Below are 17,849 nucleotides of genomic sequence, written 5' to 3' on the forward strand. Positions count from 1 at the left end.
TGTTCTCACTTCTAAGCCAACTATGACGACTTAACAACAATTCAATCTCAAAAGTAGTTTTCTTTTGTATTCTTGATAAACAACTTATGTATAGAATCATATGATTCGTCTGGAAAGTAGGAATATGATAACTAATAAGAGAAAGACACCAATTACATCCTCCAGATTCAGAGTACAAAGAAACCAACACTTTGAGACAGATGGCTCAGATCTTCATGTGTTGATTACTCGAGTTACAAAAAACTTAGCCTAAAAAATTGACATTGTCAAAATTTGTTTCATTAACCACCACCATCTCCAATACAAATCATGAGCAATCCACTCGTCACCATTTCGAAGAAGTGTGAACGGTTTCCTCAGGAAAGTTGATCTTTTCGGCAGTTAAGTATCACAATCCTTGCTTTCCTCCAATTTGAATCTCCAACCAGGAAAATCAGACTCTGAAAACAGAGATGCGGGAGTTGCTTTATAGAATGCCAATGGAACCTGCTTTACCCTTCGTCTAATCTGCAATTAGAAGTGAACAAGGTTTCGCATAAGAGTTTATAGGTAATCAATGCTCTGACACACTCCATTAATGGCAAAATTAAGAGATAAGAGAATAATTCGCCTAACTCAAGTTGCGTTTAATTTCAAATTAGAAGCCACGACTTATCCCAGAAGACAGCCCCATACAAACACAAAATAATCCATTTATCATATGTTTTAGCATTCCCAGCATTGGTTGTCAAACAATTCATATAGGCAACAAAGCCTAATTGGACTAGGACAACTTGAAACTGATAGCATCATTAAAAGCGGTAAGAAACTTTTGGAAGTTATATTCAATAGGTTAACAACAGCACTGCCCAACTCTCAGCAAAATGGCAAAGGAAAGATGAAATTACCTCCTCTCCAAATATTGTTGCATATGAACCAGAACAAAAGTCTTTAATATTGATTTCGGTGGTTTTGGCTCTAACCGTAAGATCCTCCTCAAGTGACAAAACAAACCTACAAGGACCAAAACTTGTAACATTTGAGAACAAATGCCTAAGGCTTTTCATGAATCAGGCATTAAGAACATACCTGGAAACCGGTGGGCAGTAGTGATGACGGAGTGTGTCAATTTCCCAGAGTGAACTTCCTGTTCGAAGACTGCTGTTAATGTCCATACTTTTTGAACCACAGAACACGATTTCATTATTTGGGTGTGCATATATATAAAAAAAATTTAAAAAAAAAAAAAAAAGTGTTTGGCATGTGATAACGAAGAATATAGAAAGATAACTAATAGGGACCAACCATGCACTTCGAAATTATCAATGAGGACATTAAGACATGGTAGCCATCTAAGTTTGATGAGATTTATCATTTATGTATATCATTTTACAGAAGTCAATTCACAACAGGCCAGCACATAATTATACTAGTGACAGATACATAAACCAATAAAGCCACATAGCAACTATTTGAGGACAGTTACTAACGGCCAACTTTACACCAGTCGTGTGAAATGCAAATTATGCAATAACATATGCCATGGACTTTAGGAGACTTACTCACGGCACGACACTTCATAGGATTACTTTCCTCATTGTTGAAATGATCAACACCATGCTTGCGGCTGGATGTACATGTGCCAGTTCCAGGGTCATCTGCACTACTGACACTCTTCTCTGATTTTCCATCATCTGATGTGCTTTCACTGCCATATTCCTGCAATTATATCACAAACTTAATTTCCTAGACATTGTTTCAATTTGCCCATCACTGAGTCAGCTTAATCGCATATCCTCATGTTGTCAGCAAAACCGTAAACATATTGGCTAAATAAATGATGAGATTACAAATTACATAAGCCTCCAATAGTCCAATTTTCATCTATAGAAATTTCCCTGAGACATAGGATCATTCTATCTCATGAAAACCCACATTCGCCACAATTTTTTTTAAAATAAATTGATAATTTGACTGGAAAAAATATCAACAAATAATAAGATTGGAGTATTGGACTGATACCTGGTGGACCAAACAATTAATTGAAGGATGTCTCCGTAAAAGGTTGTGAATCAGAGCAGTGATAACCAATGATCCTGAAGGAGGGATTGTGAGTGCCAGTCGACTTAATTTCTTTGCAAAAGCTGCTGCCAAATATGCCGGAAGAAGTGGTGACTTCAGGCAAGAATCGAGAAGCTGCAGCAAACAAAGGCTACATTTTCAGAAAATAGCCAGGAGCAGAAAAAGACAAATAAGTACCAGATGGCTTCTTCCATCTTCAATTCTTATACTCTTTTGGGTTAATGATAGTTTAAAAGTCCTTGTGTTTCCTTTTTTTTTCAAAAGAAAAGTCCTGGTGTTGATGTGTCTGTAACTGGGTGCACATTACTTGATAATTACATCAGGAACCAAAGGCAACATCGAGTCAAAACTTTGACGAATTACATTGATGTGTTATTTCTGTTCATAAATATACATCACATTCAGTGAATTGGATATGCATATCAATATTAAACAACTCTAAAGCCCTTAAACCGTCTCTGCAATCTACCTCAGATTTGAATATCATTTGGAAAAATAAAAAAGATAAACTAAAATGTAAAGGATAAAATATTAATTATGCTTCGAGGAAACCATTAATTTCTATGCTGATTCCATTCTCTTTCGTTATCAAAATAATCACTTTTTTATTTAAAAGGAAGATATGCGATTACTGCAACGCCAAAAATTAAAAGTAGTGTTCAGCCATGTATTCCATTTCATTTAAAATTGCAGTTCAATGATGTGTATTTCTAAAGTGTGTGATAATTCTCCTCACAGCTTACTTTAGTTTGGTAATATATAACAATGCTCACTATGTTAGAACAGGTGGATGGTCATCTCACCAGTCACCACCCTCAAAAGGAATACTGAATGATATCAAGAAACAGTAGTATTCCAAAGGCCGCATACATTTCGAGTTTGTATCGCAGATACTGATTTCAATTTCAGATTGGATATGAAAATCTGAACAAAACATAAATGTATTATTTCAAGTTCACTTGACAGAAAGTCTTGAACTCAAAGTACTTCACATTACCTGGAAAAATTTTGCCCTATGCTTTGCCATAAAGATAGGAGGTACTAGCAGTGCATAAAGTTTTTCATAGAAGTTTGGGTATTCTAAACCATGCTGAGTTATGAGGATGAAAAGGCTGCTAAGAGCCATAACACTAACAACACCGTCAATGTCGTATGATCTTGTTAAGAAGTCACTGCACAATGTGAAACAGTAAAAGAGCTCCAGAATGAGACAAAATTCTTAAAACAAAAAATCATGTCACAAATCGCAAAATTTAAGTTCACCTTAACATGACAGGATTAGAGAGATAAGGAATCACTGCTTGATGGAGAGTAGCAAGAACCTAAGCATCACAAGAATGACAGGTCAATAAAGATGCATTCCAGCATGTATGGTATGTGAACAAAGAGAATACGTAAAGACAGGAAGGCATTTAAACTCTTCACAATATCGAAGAATAAAGGCTCAGAGAATAGTTGCAAATTATAAATCAAAACCCCCTTCCTTTTGATAATGGATTACCAATTATCATAATAGAAGCACAGTTCATGGTTTACTGTGCATGCAAAGACCAAAGGGCATGATCAAACAACATTTAGACACGAGCAAAGCAGTGTAGGTATGAGATTACCTCCTTGTATACATTAACTGGAAGCGGCAACCTAAGGAATGCGAGCCATGCTTTGGTAAATTTTAATTTCATCTTCTTGGCAATGGTAGCTGCTGACAATTCCTGAATGGGTTATAGAAGGGTGGGAAGGGAAGAAGAAAGATAAATCGACATTTGAGAACAAGACAAAAATAGAATTCTAAAAAGGAAAATTCTTCAAAATGTCTGACAACTTACATTACTGTTACATTTCTCAGACTTGAGCTGCTTATCTTCTGTTTTTGAGGGCTCAGAAAGCTCTTTAGGTGCAACTTGTTTAGATGAAAGCTCTAGTCAAAGATGCAGAAAGAAGAAAATTTATCAGAAATGTAGACTGCTATATGTTCAATCTTATCAAATGGACCTTGGTCCTTGCAGTGCGACAGCATACAAAAAAATCAGGAAAAGAAAAACTATTTTCCATCTTCAATACAGGTAGAGTAGATAAAATTCAGGAAAAGAAGCATGAAGTACATTCCATCTTGAATACAGGTATAAAGTGGAAGGAACAACAAGTTAGGCAATAAGCCAAAACCAAAACAATGCATTTTCATCAAGGACCAAAACACCAAGAGATCGGTAGATCACAACTACATGCCACCAGAACAGGTGTAAACTTCAGCTTCCAGATTGGAAAAAGAAAGCAATCACCTGATTCACTCCACATCTCGAGGCTAGTCTTTTCATCGACTCCTATAGGGGCAATGTGTGATATTATGTAATGCATCTTGTGAATGAAAAGCTCAACCCTGCAAGAAACCAACTCATAATTTTAGAAATTGTACTTTTAGCAAAATCAGAATAGTTCACAACGAGAAGAAAATTTTCCGTCTATTCTAGAATGTCATCTAACACAAGAATTGGGACTGATATATCACAAGACTCACCTATCACACATCTACTAGGATCAAGCACGCTGAGAGAAATCAAAGAGAGGAGGGCGACTGATCAATACACTAACCTTTCTCTTGAATGACGCCCAGCATCAACATCTGAACTGATGGCTTTGCCGTTTAACAAGGAGGCAACAAAACAAATAAACCAATAGAATTAAAAAAAGGAAAGAAACACGTCAAATAAAATAAATAAGAAGATCCAATATGCAAAAGTAGGTACCAGAGATCTCTTTTGCCTCCAAATTTTTTGCAATTTTTTCCAGGAAGATGTAGGAAAAATAACTGCAGCAAGAAGAAATTCCAATTAAATTAATTTCACCTTTGCATAATGTCGGCCTCATTGACTAGAAAAAGGGGATAATATTTTGTCTGACTGAGAGAGAACAGAATTGTATAGGGAATCCAGAAGCAAAATGATTCTTACTCCACTCAAAATAAACACCAGTAAACTTTCACCAAAAACTGAACTTGAAATTACCCATATCATGATGAACCAGTGTTATGTAACTACATAGACAGCATTTGGTAAAAGAAGAGCAAATGTATCCGGTTGATAAAGAAGAAAAGCTCTGGCCAAAGATTTACTGGAAAAGAATGGCAATATGCAAAAGTAAATCGTACCGGATATCAATATACTTGAAATACTTTGATGCAAGCAAGTCAGTAATATACTCAACAGGTGCGGAAGAATGAACCTGAAAAAAAAAAAAAACAACAAGGGCTATGCACAAGTGGTTCTAGACATTGTTCAAACTATCAAACAATCTAATAAAACTCACAATACTATGAACCATCCTGTGATATATTGAGGAATTGAACCTTCCTCCGCTTCCCAGCTTCACGAACTCCATTATGGTATCAAACACGACCTCCTGAACTCAAATAAAAGAAAAGAAAAACCTTGAGTAGCTCGAAATTTTAAACTTGCGCAGAATCGAAAAATAATCGACAAAAAAGCCAACTTTCAAAGCGTCTTCAGCTTCCTCAGAGACAGCGACTTCGATCAACAGCCTCATAAATTCATCAAACTTGGACCGGAGCCACGTCCTGTAGATTAACTCGGGGTCCTCCGACTGTGGAGTTTTCAAGAGGATCTTGACGGACGATGCAGCAGGGAGCTCCGGTAGCAGAGGAGTGAAGAAAGACTGAAGAGAAAGCAGAGACTCGAGCACGTGAGCAGGAGGGGAGGTTGGGGAAATAAAGGTGAGGAGGAGAGGAAGGTTATTGATGTGGGCACGTGAGGAGAGGAGCTGATGGCCTAGGGTTTGGAGGTCAAAGAGGGTGTCTTTGCTTCTCTTCCTCTTTTGCTTCTTCGAGAATATCGGCGACGACGCCGCCGCCATTGATTTGGATATTGGTGTTGCCAGGGAGGTTTGGAGGGAAAAGGAAGGAGAGGGACGGTGGCGGAGAGTAGGTTTTATTTTTGGAGTTCTTTTGGGATTGTTTGGTTCTCAGAGATTCCATGTTCTCGTCATGGATACGAGCTTTCTTACGCACGGTTTCGGATCCATATTCGTTTATACTTTATAGGTTTAATTATATAATAGTATGGATATTTGGGATGAACATGGGTGTTTGTTTTTGTTGTTTTTTTTTTTTTTTTTTTGGCATGGATGAGCAAGGTAAATTTTACATTCATGGTTTTTTTTTTCACATGTTAATGAATTAATATATATATATATAACATAGTTATTTTTCTCCATTTGTGTAATATCTAGTTATTATATAAAGTATGCATGGGTACTGGTTTAATTTGGGAGAAGGCAAAATTGGAAATCCTGTTTGTCATGAGGGATACATGCCACGTAATTGATTTGCCATGTGTTAACCTCGGACAGAATATGAAGTGCCAGGTGCAGTGACAGAGCAAGGAAGGATGCCATGTGTACATTCTTGTAGGACACATGTTGTTCAACAGAGGCTGAGAGAAATGTTATTTAAGGGGTGAGTCCGAGCACTCCCTGACTAGTATTCACTATTAATTTTAGAAAAAATGGCGGATGCGAGTGGAGGTTCGCCAGTATGCAACGACAGGTGTGGGTGCCCAACGCCGTGCCCCGGCGGTTTGGGTTGCGGGTGCAGGTCGAGTGAGTCGACCCTGACAGGAGAGGAGCACAGGAAATGCTCGTGTGGGGAGCACTGCGGGTGCAACCCATGTACTTGTGGAAGGAACGTTGAACTCAGTGGGACTGGAAAGGCCGTCTGCAGGTGCGGCCAAGGTTGCAGTTGTGACGCCTGTGCCTCTTGAAATATTAATACCTACGTACCTTCCTTTATGCTCTTGTATTTACGTAATATGTATGCAATGTATAAGAGTAAGTATGCGTTGATAATGTAAATTATACCTAAATAAAAAGATGGTTGGATGAAACTGCCAATTAATTACCGTTCAGTGCGTTCACCTTCTTCATCCCTGCTATAGCTTCATGCTTTAAGCTCTTCCTCAAAAATATTTATTTTTACGTACATTGAACATACTCTACTGAATTATTGTTTTTAAAAAAAAAGAAAATACACCAATTTGGTCTCTGATAAGTGCCATCGTCATGCTCAGTTTCACAAGACTGATTATTCACCTTAGATGGACATAGCACGCTATGCACAAATCAGGGGCGAATAGGGGTCGCCATTTGACCCGAACGGGCTTAGGCCTAGCACCAGTCCGTCCCAGGGCCTAGGCCTGGCACCAGTCCATCCCAGAATCTTATCGGGTCTGGCAGTTCGGTTCGATGTCTTAGGGGGGCTTGGGCTCCATTTATGGGGTTGAGTTCGGTCCGAAACCTGACACTTTGGGTCAATTTTGGCCTGGTCCAAGCCCGAGATCCGATAAATGTTATATATATATATATGTCTATATATGTGTATATATATATATGTTATGTGTGTATATGTTCTGCCGTATTAACACTATATTTAAAACAAAAGAAAATATTAAAAAAAATACATATATTTAAAACAACCAAGAAAATATAAAGAATATTTAACGCCCGGGCCCGAGTTTTATGGACCTGGGCTTGGGCATCATTTTCCTAATCAGGCCCGAGTCCGATCCGAAGTCTGATAATCAATACTGGGTTTGGGTCCGGCTTGAGTCTGAAAAGTCGGGCCAATCCGGCCCGATGTCAAGTCCTAGGGGTGAAGTCAGGACTTAATATGAGAGGGGTTGTAATGACGGATGTAGGATTTTATGTCATGGTAGGTAAATTTAAGTGGGGTAGCGTCCCCGGAAATTTTCCCTAAATTTTGTTTTGGGGTTATCTATTAATTATACATTCGAAAGTATAAAAAATAACACTAAAAATAAAAAATTTATAAAAATATAGTAAGTAAAATTTTCCGGGGAAATTTTTTTGGGGAAAATTGAAAATTTTTTACAACAAAAGGGTCTAAATTAAAAATTCAAGGGGATCGTTTACTTAAATTATTATATAATCAAGGTACAATATTTTTTGAGGGGGTCAGCTGACTCCTCACCATACCATACTGTGGCTTCGCCACTGCACAACTCTCAATATAGTAGTAGTAACAAGTCAAAACTGCACTTGCTTTTGTCTTCTCCATCTAATACTTCATCGGTTTGTTTTTTTTTTTTCCCCACAAATCCTTATCCAAGTGCCTCTCGTAAAAGCAAACCTCTCCACGGATTCCACAAGCAAAGCAGAAGTGCTCCCGGGTACCATAACGTCCCTGAAGTAGAACTACATTTACGAACATCATTTTTTTTGCCGAGGCAAATGATAAAAATAGAAAAATTAGAGATACTTTTCTCAATTAAAAATTTTATAAGGTTCATAAAGTTTAAAATAATCTCAGCAGTGTGTCACTCATATACTTTCAACTTACCCAAATCGAATCTCTCCTCTCTCCTCCAGTGTTATTTCGGTCAGCTAATGGGTGGGGAGAGTGTACCTAAGTATGGGGAACACTCTCGTGGTAGTTGTTTTGCGGCAGCGGCGACGCCTTAGGCGGTCAAATCCAGCTATTTTTTTTTCACGGTTTACTACAGATTCAATGTCAAATTCTAGTGGAACCAATGATTGCTTTGCGGCGGCGCCTTAGGAGGTCAAATCTAGCTGTTTTTTTCATGGTTTATCGCATATTCAATGTCAAATTCTAGTGGAACCAATAGTTGACAGGGACGAATAATGGGTGGGGGTTGGTCGTGGTGCTTTGACGTTTCTCTTTGGTGGATCGGCAGCCTTGATCGGAGGTTCGACGATAGTAATCTACGCTGTCCGTAGAATTTGTTGATATATTATATGTTTCGATGATATGTTATAAGTTTCGACATGTTGTTATCATATATGTTTTTATTATATATATGTTTATTATATCTGTTTGAAGAATATAATAGGAGAATTTCATTTGATAATCCTGTAGTTTTGACAGCTTGTGGTTGCCTGCACTCATGTTAAAAATGATTGATGAGAATTATTTGCACCCCATACTTAATTAAGGTCACCCCATTCTAAATAAACCACATCTTAAAACATAACATTTCTGAGTACACCCCAATTTCAGTTTTTTTCAAATTTTACTGTCTGCACCCCACGATGAACGGTATAACCAAAACAGAAAAATCTTAGAAAACGGAGCATAGATTTGCAATGCATGAAATCAAATAGAAACCATGAACATATATATATATATATAATCTTGAGGAATAAACAGGGTCATGAATATACTAATATGGAGGAAAAAAGTAGAATATTTTACTTTAATTCGTTATTGTTGAGTTAACTCAGGACTTAAAATCAGCAAGTTCTCAAATACCATGTCAAATACCTCAAAAGCACAAACTTAACTCAATACATCCTTATGAAGGACAATCCAGCCGAATAACCAATGCCTGGTTGCATTTGACCAACATATAAAGTTATACTGTTTCAACCTAACTGACACCAATTTGTTAGGGCAAAGAGCCCAAAAGTTGGATGCCAACAACCGTAAATACCATAAATTAAACTCAGCTAATGTATTAGACTGTAAAACCATTATTAGACTCTAAAACCATATGTACAAGCACATTACCAGCTCTTGATTCAGTTATCACAGGGTTCATCGGGATCAACTGATGAGAATCCCACATCAAAAGATGGTGGATTTGGAGTCTAGTTTATAAGGGAGGACAAACTTTCCATTGTCAACCTGAGTTTTCAATAGAGAGTTAGGTTCAAACTTGTAATGCTAGACTTGGGTCCCCATCCCGTGTGGCGGGTATTCATCATTGGTGCTTTTATTAAGAGCGCACGCACCTCCGTGCAGGCCCATGGGCTGGCACTATCGTAGGCGGGCCTGCCCCAGAGCCCATTCTTTTGTGGAGTTGGGTTAGCAGACAGTGGGCCGTGTCCATTGTGGGCGGATTGGAAAAGAGAAAAAGGCCGTTAAAAAAACAGAGAAAGAAAAAGGTCGTTAAAAGTAACTGGGAAATCCCTAGATCCACTGGACCTGACAAGGTTATGTGACCCTGGCTCGCAAGGCTTGGGGCGGTAAGTGAGTCGTATGCCGAAATGGTACAGCCAAGGCCATGCACGAGGACGTGCATGCTCCCAAGGGGGAAGGATTGATGAGAATCCCACATCGGAAGGTGATGGATTTGGAGTCTAGGATTGATGAGAATCCCACATCGGAAGATGATGGATTTTGAGTCTAGTTTATAAGGGAGGACAAACCTTCTATTGTCAACCTGGGTTTTCAATAGAGAGTTAGACCCAAACTTGTAATACTAGACGTGGGCCCCCATCCCGTGTGGCGGGTATTCATCATCAACCTGCAACACGGAGATTTTTTACTGCAATTTGATCAGCACTCCATCAGTGAGAACAATCTCCAAGAAAAGAAAAACAACTCTGAAAGCATGGCGAAGAATGAAAAATAAAACGGGTTTCGCTTTTAGGGGTTTACCTTGATTGAAACTTTTAGGGTTTAGCTTGATTGAAGCTGCTTAAGTAGGCAAAGGGTCAGGCACACGAATATCTTCCTCCAAAACCATGTCAAGAGCATCGTGGAGGGGCACCGTAACAAAGGGCAATCGCTGGCCACTAGTAGTACAATCTTGAGATCCTCTTCCGGCGAGATCATCGCCGCCCATGTGGTACTAGGCCGAAGAACTTTGTCGATTTACATGGTGTAAGAAGAAAGCGTTGTTTTGGCGCCGTCGAACTCTTCGTCCTCTACAAGAGTGATGGGCCTGGTTTTGTAAGGAGATGGAGAGTAAAGTGAAGAAGGAGAAAGACGGGATGAAGGGAAATGATACGTGGTAGGGTTAGTTGGGGTGTTATTAGATTGAGGCTCCGTTTGGTAGAGCGGAAAAATTGATTTTCAATGCTAGCGGAAAAACTGTGAAAAAAATGCTGAGCTTAAAGCTGTGAAATATGCTGTGAGATGTTTAGTGAAGTAAAAGTTGATGCTAGCGGAAAAATTATTGAAATAAAGTATTGAATATTAGTTTTTTATTAAATTAAATCTAATAAATATAATTCTTATTAAAATTAATTTAAGTATTAATTAATAAAATTTTAATAATTTTTTTATTTTAACTAAAAACATATAATTAATAAAAGTTGAGCATGGACCCCACATTATTAAAAAAATATATAATTTAACTAAAAATATATAATTTACATTTAAATGTATTAAATATATATTATTAAATCTGTGGGGCCCACATTAATTTATGTATAAATTAAAAGACATAATAATGACTATGAGACCCACAATAAAAAATTGAAAAAAATAAAAATGCTTAGTGTTGGTATCAAATAAGCTTCAATGTGGAACTTATTTGATGTTAGCAAATGACAACGAATCCGCTACACATGTTATGTTGTTTGGAAGAACATTAATCGACAGCGTTTCACTTAACGGAAACACTGTGACAAATGCTCTGTCAAACAGACAACGAGTATTTTTTGGGATTTTAGAGTGTATTTAATTATCTCTTGGTGTAAATACTCCTAGTCCTCGTCAAAATGATTTGGTCCATCTGTCCATCGCATAAAAATGAAGATCATCCCAAATCCACGTATTTCTCCACGTGTTCCTCTACTCATCACGTGACAAGCATGCTTCCCTCTCCCAAAGTCAATGAACATATATGAAAAAACAGATTTTTAGAAAAAAAATAAAAATAAAAGGAAAATGAGAAAGACAAAAAACAAGACCCTGTTTGTTTGTCTGTTTTGTTTTAGAGAAAGAGACCCAAAAAGAGATGGGTAAGATAGTGGAGAAGAGGATGAAGAAGAAGGGCAGGCCTTCTCTTATGGACATCCAAAAACGAGCCGTTAAAGAACAACAACAGCAAGAGCAGCTTCAGAAGAGAAGCAACACTTCTGCCCATAGTTCCTTCTCTAATTACAAATCTGCCACTACCGTTTCTCTTCGGCGATCCACCCGCCGGAATCCGAATGTTTCCCCAGAGAGGGACCATATAGACAATGAAGATGAATTATTGCGTGGGAAGCGGAGGGAGAAGAAGATGAAGCTGGTGCTCAAATTGCCTGCATCGCAAAATTCGCCTCGTGATTCAGGGGCCTCAGATACTGAACTGAACTTGGAGGTCGAGGACGATAATCATCATCTTGCAGCGTCGAACCAGGAGATGCTAAAAATCAATGCGATTGGGGATGGATCTGGGATCGGCGAGAGTGACAAGGTAGATATTCAACAAATTGGGCATTTTTGTGCTCTACAAACAAAATCATTGCTTCGCTTAGAAGCCAAATTTTCGAAAAATGGTTAAAAAAACAATATTATTACTTCCATGGGTTTTGGGCTTTACGGTTTTCAGTTTTCACTTTGAAAAATGGAGGAAAATAGCGCCAACAAATTTGGCAACTTTTGAGGTCATTTAGTAATTCCTTGAATTGCGGGCCTAGGCAGTAATTGGGAATTCTAGAATTTCAGTGAAAGTGGTTGACTGGGTCAGTTTCCCCCCCACCCCTACTTTTGGTACTTTTCTTAGGAAATCCATCTATTTGAAATCTGGACGGTGCGTCGCTCTAGAAATCCTTTGATTTTTCATTTTTGCAGGTAATATTTATAATTACTTGGAATCAGAAATGGTATTTAATGATTTAATCTGTCTTTTATTGAACATTTGAACTGGAAGAATAATGATTTGACTGTCATATCCAAGGAAAAAAGTATCTTTTCTTATGTAATTATTCAGAGACTTTTTCGGGGTTTTCAGTAACTGTATTTTGCCTTTTTGGCAGTCTTTTGAATGCCATGTTTTTTTTTTTTTTTTTTTCCACAGCTGCTTGATTGTAGTTACTCACCCACTATTGAAATTAAAGAATCTTCACCTGTTAGTTTAATAACCCATTGATGTCATTCCTTTATTTTTATTAATGATCTTCAGGCGGAGAAGCCTGTTTCTAGTACTAACCAAGCAAGTAAACACCCAGGTTCGTCACTATCTTCTGCACCCATCTGCTGAAAGAGGGAAATTTGTGAACTTTTTGTTTGACTGTTGATTGTGGGTTGGTTATTTAGGGACTTGGTTGGATTCGGGTCTCTCAACTCCTTTACCTGATGAAAAGCTATTACTGTTCATCCTCGATAGGCTTCAAAAGTATGTCTTTTCAGCTGCAGTGATCTTAATTCTCCCCTTTTTTTGCTATAGATTTGCTTCCCATTGAAAGAGAGTAGTTTCATTTTGAATAAATTTGATTCAGGAAGGATACTTATGGTGTATTCTCTGAGCCAGTTGACCTCAATGAGGTGAGTTATGAACTTGTTGATGCATTATCCTCATCAACTTATTCTATTATTTTTTCGTATCCCTCTTTTGTGTTGATGTTATCATTCATTGCAGCTTCCGGATTACCTTGATGTCGTTGAACACCCTATGGATTTCAGCACTGTGCGAAAGAAACTCGCTGGTGGAGTTTATTCCTACTTAGAACAGTTTGAGGTTGATTTCTGTCCTTTTGGTTAGGTCTTTTGTAGTGTTAACATCCTATTGGATTTGTGTTACTTTTTATTTTGAATGCTAAAGAAATTTTATTGAGCCCACCGAAGAGTGTCAAATAGCAAACTACAAGGGAAATGAAAAATGCAAAAAGAACATTGCAAGAGCAAGCTATTGGATTTGCCATTTTGGATTGCTTTTATGGTTTTGAATTTAAGTTTCTTTAGGTTCTGTTTTTAGCATTTAATTTTGTCTCATAAAATGTACGCTTCTTTATTTTCTAATTGATAAACATTTTATGAGAACTTGCTAAAGAAATTGAGATGGTATTTGCTTTTTGTTTCCTGATATCTGAATTTTGCATTTGAATGCTGAGTTGTTTAGATGCAAGGAACCCCAGTAATTTGGTTTCCATTATAACCACCTATGTGTTTATCAAACGCTCTGACTTGGTGGAAAGAGCACATAGGGAAATCCAATATCTGGGGTTTTAGTTGCTTCAAGTCTGTCAAGTTTATGCTTTCTGTCAGTAGAGTGTGATAATTAGCACTTATGGGCTCTTTTCATTGCTATAAGGCATGAGCACAAATTCCTCTGTAGAAGGAAGCTTTTCTAACCTTAAGTTCCAGTGGCTTATCTTTTGTCTTTTTTTCCTTTTCAAAAAGATGTCTAGATCTTAATTTCCAGATTAGCATTGCAAGTTAGCTTCTCAAAATTGGTGTAACTGGGATGTTGCATGAACTGAAGTCGGGGTCTCCTTAAAATTGGTGTAGGAGGCATTGCCGAACAAGTAGCCACTCTTTACTAAGTCAGCCTGATTGAATGGGATTCAAGCTTTCTTTGGCAATGCCTGCTAAAACTGGCTTAAGAATGCAGTTGATCGATTTAGTATTTAGTAATCATCGATTATGATCATTAGATTTAGCCTGGTGTTTTTAACTGGGAAGAGAGAGCCTCTTAGGAAATTTTTGGTAGTTTCTTTTCAGCATTTTGGTGAAAATTGAAAACCATATATATTTTATGTGGAGAATCTTTTGTATCCCGAGTACTGTAAGAAGCTGAGGAACAGGCCTGTGCTTGGTTATTTCGGTTGATTAGGGAAACAATGCAATGCAGCTGATACTACAGCTTTTAGTTGCTTTAAGTTAAAAGAAGTACCTGAGTCGCTTCATTTTCTTCTTCATCTGCATTCAGTTTGTGTAGATATAGTTATGCCAACTATTCATGTGATTTGCCATTTTGATTGCATCATGCTCACCTACCTGAGAACATTTGGTGCCACTTCTACAATAGTGATCCAACTGAGTAAATGGCCACAGATGATGTTAAGATGATTTATAGAGAGCTTATTTATGTAGTGAAGATCTGAGTACATTAGTGCAAAATTTTTCACCTAAGGCACATCCATAGTGGTAAAATTGCATGTCTAGTACATGTCTCGTGTGCCCTCCATGCCCCTGCATGCGAGGGTATATCCAATGTATGTGTGTGTAATTGTTGTGGCTCCCATGATGTTCTTGCTTCATTTGTAGCTCATTTTTTTGCATGCTGAGACATGACCGTGATTGGGATATACCAAGACATGAAAGGGTATAAGAAGAAAAAGAAGCATGAGTATGGCTATACTCGATTATACGCTTGGGTTAAATTAACCTCATTACACTCAAGTGGGTCACCACAGGTGCTTGCTTCATTTATTGCTCTTACTGAAGATATAGCTCATGTTACAAAAGTGTAGTAGTCTGACTGTTTTGCCATGCAACCAATCTGGTTTGATGTCCCTGGACGATTGTTTCTATGGACAAGGGTGGGATGGGCTAGATTACTAGAGATTGTCTCTTTCCATTTTTCTGTGATGATCCTTACTGCTATAAAAGAATCTTGTGCTCTTGATGGAAATAAAATTTTGCTTGGATTGATTATTATTATTATCTTAAATGTTTGGCTCAACACTCGTAATTTGGATTTGGCCAACACCCTTGTCTGATGATCATCTGATGCTGCTGTCTGATTTGCTAGAGTTTTGCATCTCTGACTAATGAAAACTAAATTTCTTTCTTAACCTTACAGAAAGATGTTTTTTTAATCTGTTCGAATGCGATGCAGTATAATGCCCCAGATACCATCTATTTTCGCCAGGTGCTGCCAGCTTACATTTTCTTATATGCTGTTGTATTTTCAGTCCATATTTTCTATATAGTCTGCAATTTTGATTTTATCACCAGGCACGATCCATACAAGAGCTTGCCAAGAAGAATTTTGAAAATTTAAGGCAAGAAAGTGATGATAATGAACCTGAACGCAAGGTGGTGAGGAGGGGTAGACCACCAACCAAGAATTTCAAAAAACATCTTGGCAGGCCTTCATTGGAGCGTGTTGGTTTGGACTTTTCTTCAGATGCAAGTCTTGCTACTGGGGTAGAAAGTAATATAGTATCCAGTGATATGAGAAAAATCACTCCTGTATCAGACAAGTCTGGCTTTTCAGACCCATCAGGACAATATGGTTCTCAGAAAAATTTTAGCATGTTGGAGAGAAATGATGATACTTCAGGTTTGACATTACAGACTTAGCTTGGCTTCTGTGCTTTTCAAATTTTATTTGTCATCCTTTGTTATACATAGATGCTTTAAATAGGGGGATTTAACTGGTTTTAATTTTACACAGGATTCATCTTTAAGGGCAGTTCAATGAAACACGGGAAAAAACAAGTTGTTCATGATGAGAACAGGCGGAACACCTACAAGCAATACCAACCCTTGGCCAGTCGACAGGATCCATCTGTTTACAATGCTTTCGGTATAGAGATGAAAAATCTAATGCCGGTAATTATCTTCTTGATGTTCGATGTTTATGTACTTGCTGCTATTCACGAGTCCTAGCAAATCTGTCAGGTATTGATTATCGTACCTGTCACTTGCTTTGGTTGGTTTGTTGACTTGGATTTTATTTGACTCAGATAGGATTTCGCGCAGAGTATGGTTATGCAAGGAGCCTTGCTCGTTTTGCGTCAAATCTCGGACCTGCCACATGGAAAATAGCTTCAAAAAAGATAGAAAAGGCTTTGCCGCCGGGAGTTAAGTTTGGCCCTGGATGGGTCGGAGAAAATGACATTGCAATGAGGCCTTTGGTTCAACCTTCACCAACTGCTGGTCTGTCATCGTCATCTGGGCCATTCTTTCGCCCTGAATGCCCTGAAAGTTCATATCCTGTTGAGATATGTTCTACCACCATTGGTTCTACCACCATTGAACCAAAAGGGGAGAAAGAACAATTGTCCGAGAAACTTCACGGACAGAGTTTGTCAGAGAAGCCCTCAGTTCCTCCGGCTTTGACCGACAATTTAAGCAAGCCCCCTCCTCAAACTACCTCCCCATCCCTCTCCACTGCCAACAGATTGTCTGACTCATGTGTTGAAAAGGCAGAAGTTCTTGAGAGATTGAATTCCCTGACTGGGTTGAATGCTTTGAACAGAAACTCGAATGCAATCAGTCCAAGACCTCCCTTTCAGAAAATACAGAGCCCGCCACTTCACCCTGGCATGAAAGGAGTCAATGGTACATATGGTTTTAACGTCCAATCCCAGACGAGGAAAATAGGTGGTGCTACCAGACCTCTTGGGTTTAACTTTCAGTCGTCTCAGACGCTTGAAAGTGTGTCTAGAGCAAATGCTAACTTAGCCCGCCCATCAACTTCAAACGCTAAAAACTCGGAGGAGATGAAGTTATCTGAAAATTCAAGTGCAGTACGTCCAAGCAGTTTGTTGCCTGATTCTGGGGGCCACGCATCTGCATCCCCTGGACCAAGGCTTCTTTCACAGCCATCTAGGCAAGGATCACAGCCGCAAGAAAAATCCGACTCAATATTGTCACCACAGCAGAAGCCAGATTCAGTCCCTCCAGACTTGAATATTGGCTTCCAGTCGCCAGGGTCCCCTAGTTCTTCTAATCAACTTGATTCAGTGCAGCTAGATTTAGCATTGCAGCTATGAGAATAATTGGAGTTATTCCATTTCCCTCTCATATAATTAAATTAACCATAGAATTGGTCAGGTTGGAACAATGCTGCCCCTGGAAGAACAAGAGAGGAATTCTTGGATGTAGAGCAAGTCCAAGCTACACCTAACTGTATTGAGTATTGTAAAATGAGTAGGTGGTTGTTTCTGTACAGATTAATCATTAATTTTTAGGTCCCCAATGTGAAAACAGGCTTCATTTGTAACATTGTAAGACCATTATTTAGTCAGAATATGATTGTAGATACATCATACAAGATGTATGTTGATTCAGACAGGATAATTCCCATTGGCCAATATACTTTGTGGACTGCAAATGTGAAGTTGATTCTAAA

At 38.3% G+C, this 17,849-nt stretch overlaps 3 protein-coding genes across 6 annotated transcripts; 2 read left to right on the plus strand and 1 right to left on the minus strand.

Annotated features, from left to right (window-relative positions):
- Nucleotides 1-137: 137 nt before the first annotated feature.
- LOC119982491 (protein NUCLEOLAR COMPLEX ASSOCIATED 4-like) lies at nt 138-6,079 on the minus strand. 4 transcript variants are annotated; one of them, XM_038825919.1, is made up of 16 exons: nt 5,548-6,079; nt 5,365-5,457; nt 5,207-5,280; nt 4,806-4,867; nt 4,651-4,693; nt 4,341-4,438; nt 3,888-3,979; nt 3,684-3,773; nt 3,325-3,383; nt 3,059-3,233; nt 2,932-2,985; nt 2,002-2,175; nt 1,542-1,698; nt 1,069-1,126; nt 888-993; nt 138-507 (listed from the first exon to the last, which is right to left on the minus strand). In XM_038825919.1, exons 1-16 carry the CDS (start codon nt 5,926-5,928, stop codon nt 382-384), a joined length of 1,842 nt encoding a protein of 613 aa, XP_038681847.1. In that variant the 5' UTR covers nt 5,929-6,079; the 3' UTR covers nt 138-381. The 4 variants fall into 4 exon arrangements, with proteins under 4 accessions (XP_038681847.1, XP_038681838.1, XP_038681865.1 ...); XM_038825910.1 differs by having other exon boundaries at nt 3,672-3,773; nt 5,548-6,078; XM_038825937.1 differs by lacking the exon at nt 3,684-3,773.
- Nucleotides 6,080-6,578: 499 nt separating this feature from the next.
- On the plus strand, nt 6,579-6,833 carry LOC120005873 (EC protein III-like). Its single transcript, XM_038855737.1, has one exon. It carries the CDS (start codon nt 6,579-6,581, stop codon nt 6,831-6,833), a length of 255 nt encoding a protein of 84 aa, XP_038711665.1.
- Nucleotides 6,834-11,738: 4,905 nt separating this feature from the next.
- LOC120015668 lies at nt 11,739-17,849 on the plus strand. The gene is made up of 9 exons (XM_038868195.1): nt 11,739-12,239; nt 12,948-12,993; nt 13,082-13,160; nt 13,264-13,309; nt 13,404-13,502; nt 15,570-15,638; nt 15,725-16,052; nt 16,167-16,324; nt 16,459-17,849. The coding sequence occupies exons 1-9, from the start codon at nt 11,796-11,798 to the stop codon at nt 17,488-17,490; spliced, it is 2,301 nt and encodes a 766-aa protein (XP_038724123.1). The 5' UTR covers nt 11,739-11,795; the 3' UTR covers nt 17,491-17,849.

This window comes from Tripterygium wilfordii, chromosome 2 (assembly GCF_013401445.1).
Source record: "Tripterygium wilfordii isolate XIE 37 chromosome 2, ASM1340144v1, whole genome shotgun sequence".
Classification (NCBI taxonomy): domain Eukaryota; kingdom Viridiplantae; phylum Streptophyta; class Magnoliopsida; order Celastrales; family Celastraceae; genus Tripterygium; species Tripterygium wilfordii.

What these genes read in the sequence shown, in the direction of transcription:
- LOC120005873 (XM_038855737.1), top strand. Translation starts at nt 6,579, where the DNA reads ATGGCGGATGCGAGTGGAGGTTCGCCAGTATGCAACGACAGGTGTGGG.
- LOC119982491 (XM_038825910.1), bottom strand. Translation starts at nt 5,928, where the DNA reads ATGGCGGCGGCGTCGTCGCCGATATTCTCGAAGAAGCAAAAGAGGAAG. An exon ending in ACAGGATGGTTCATAGTATT is followed by an intron (nt 5,281 to 5,364) that starts GTGAGTTTTATT and finishes TTTTTTTTTCAG; the next exon opens with GTTCATTCTTCCGCACCTGT. An exon ending in TATGAAGTGTCGTGCCGTGA is followed by an intron (nt 1,127 to 1,541) that starts GTAAGTCTCCTA and finishes GTCTTCGAACAG; the next exon opens with GAAGTTCACTCTGGGAAATT.
- LOC120015668 (XM_038868195.1), top strand. Translation starts at nt 11,796, where the DNA reads ATGGGTAAGATAGTGGAGAAGAGGATGAAGAAGAAGGGCAGGCCTTCT. An exon ending in GGATCGGCGAGAGTGACAAG is followed by an intron (nt 12,240 to 12,947) that starts GTAGATATTCAA and finishes AATGATCTTCAG; the next exon opens with GCGGAGAAGCCTGTTTCTAG. An exon ending in CCTACTTAGAACAGTTTGAG is followed by an intron (nt 13,503 to 15,569) that starts GTTGATTTCTGT and finishes TTAACCTTACAG; the next exon opens with AAAGATGTTTTTTTAATCTG.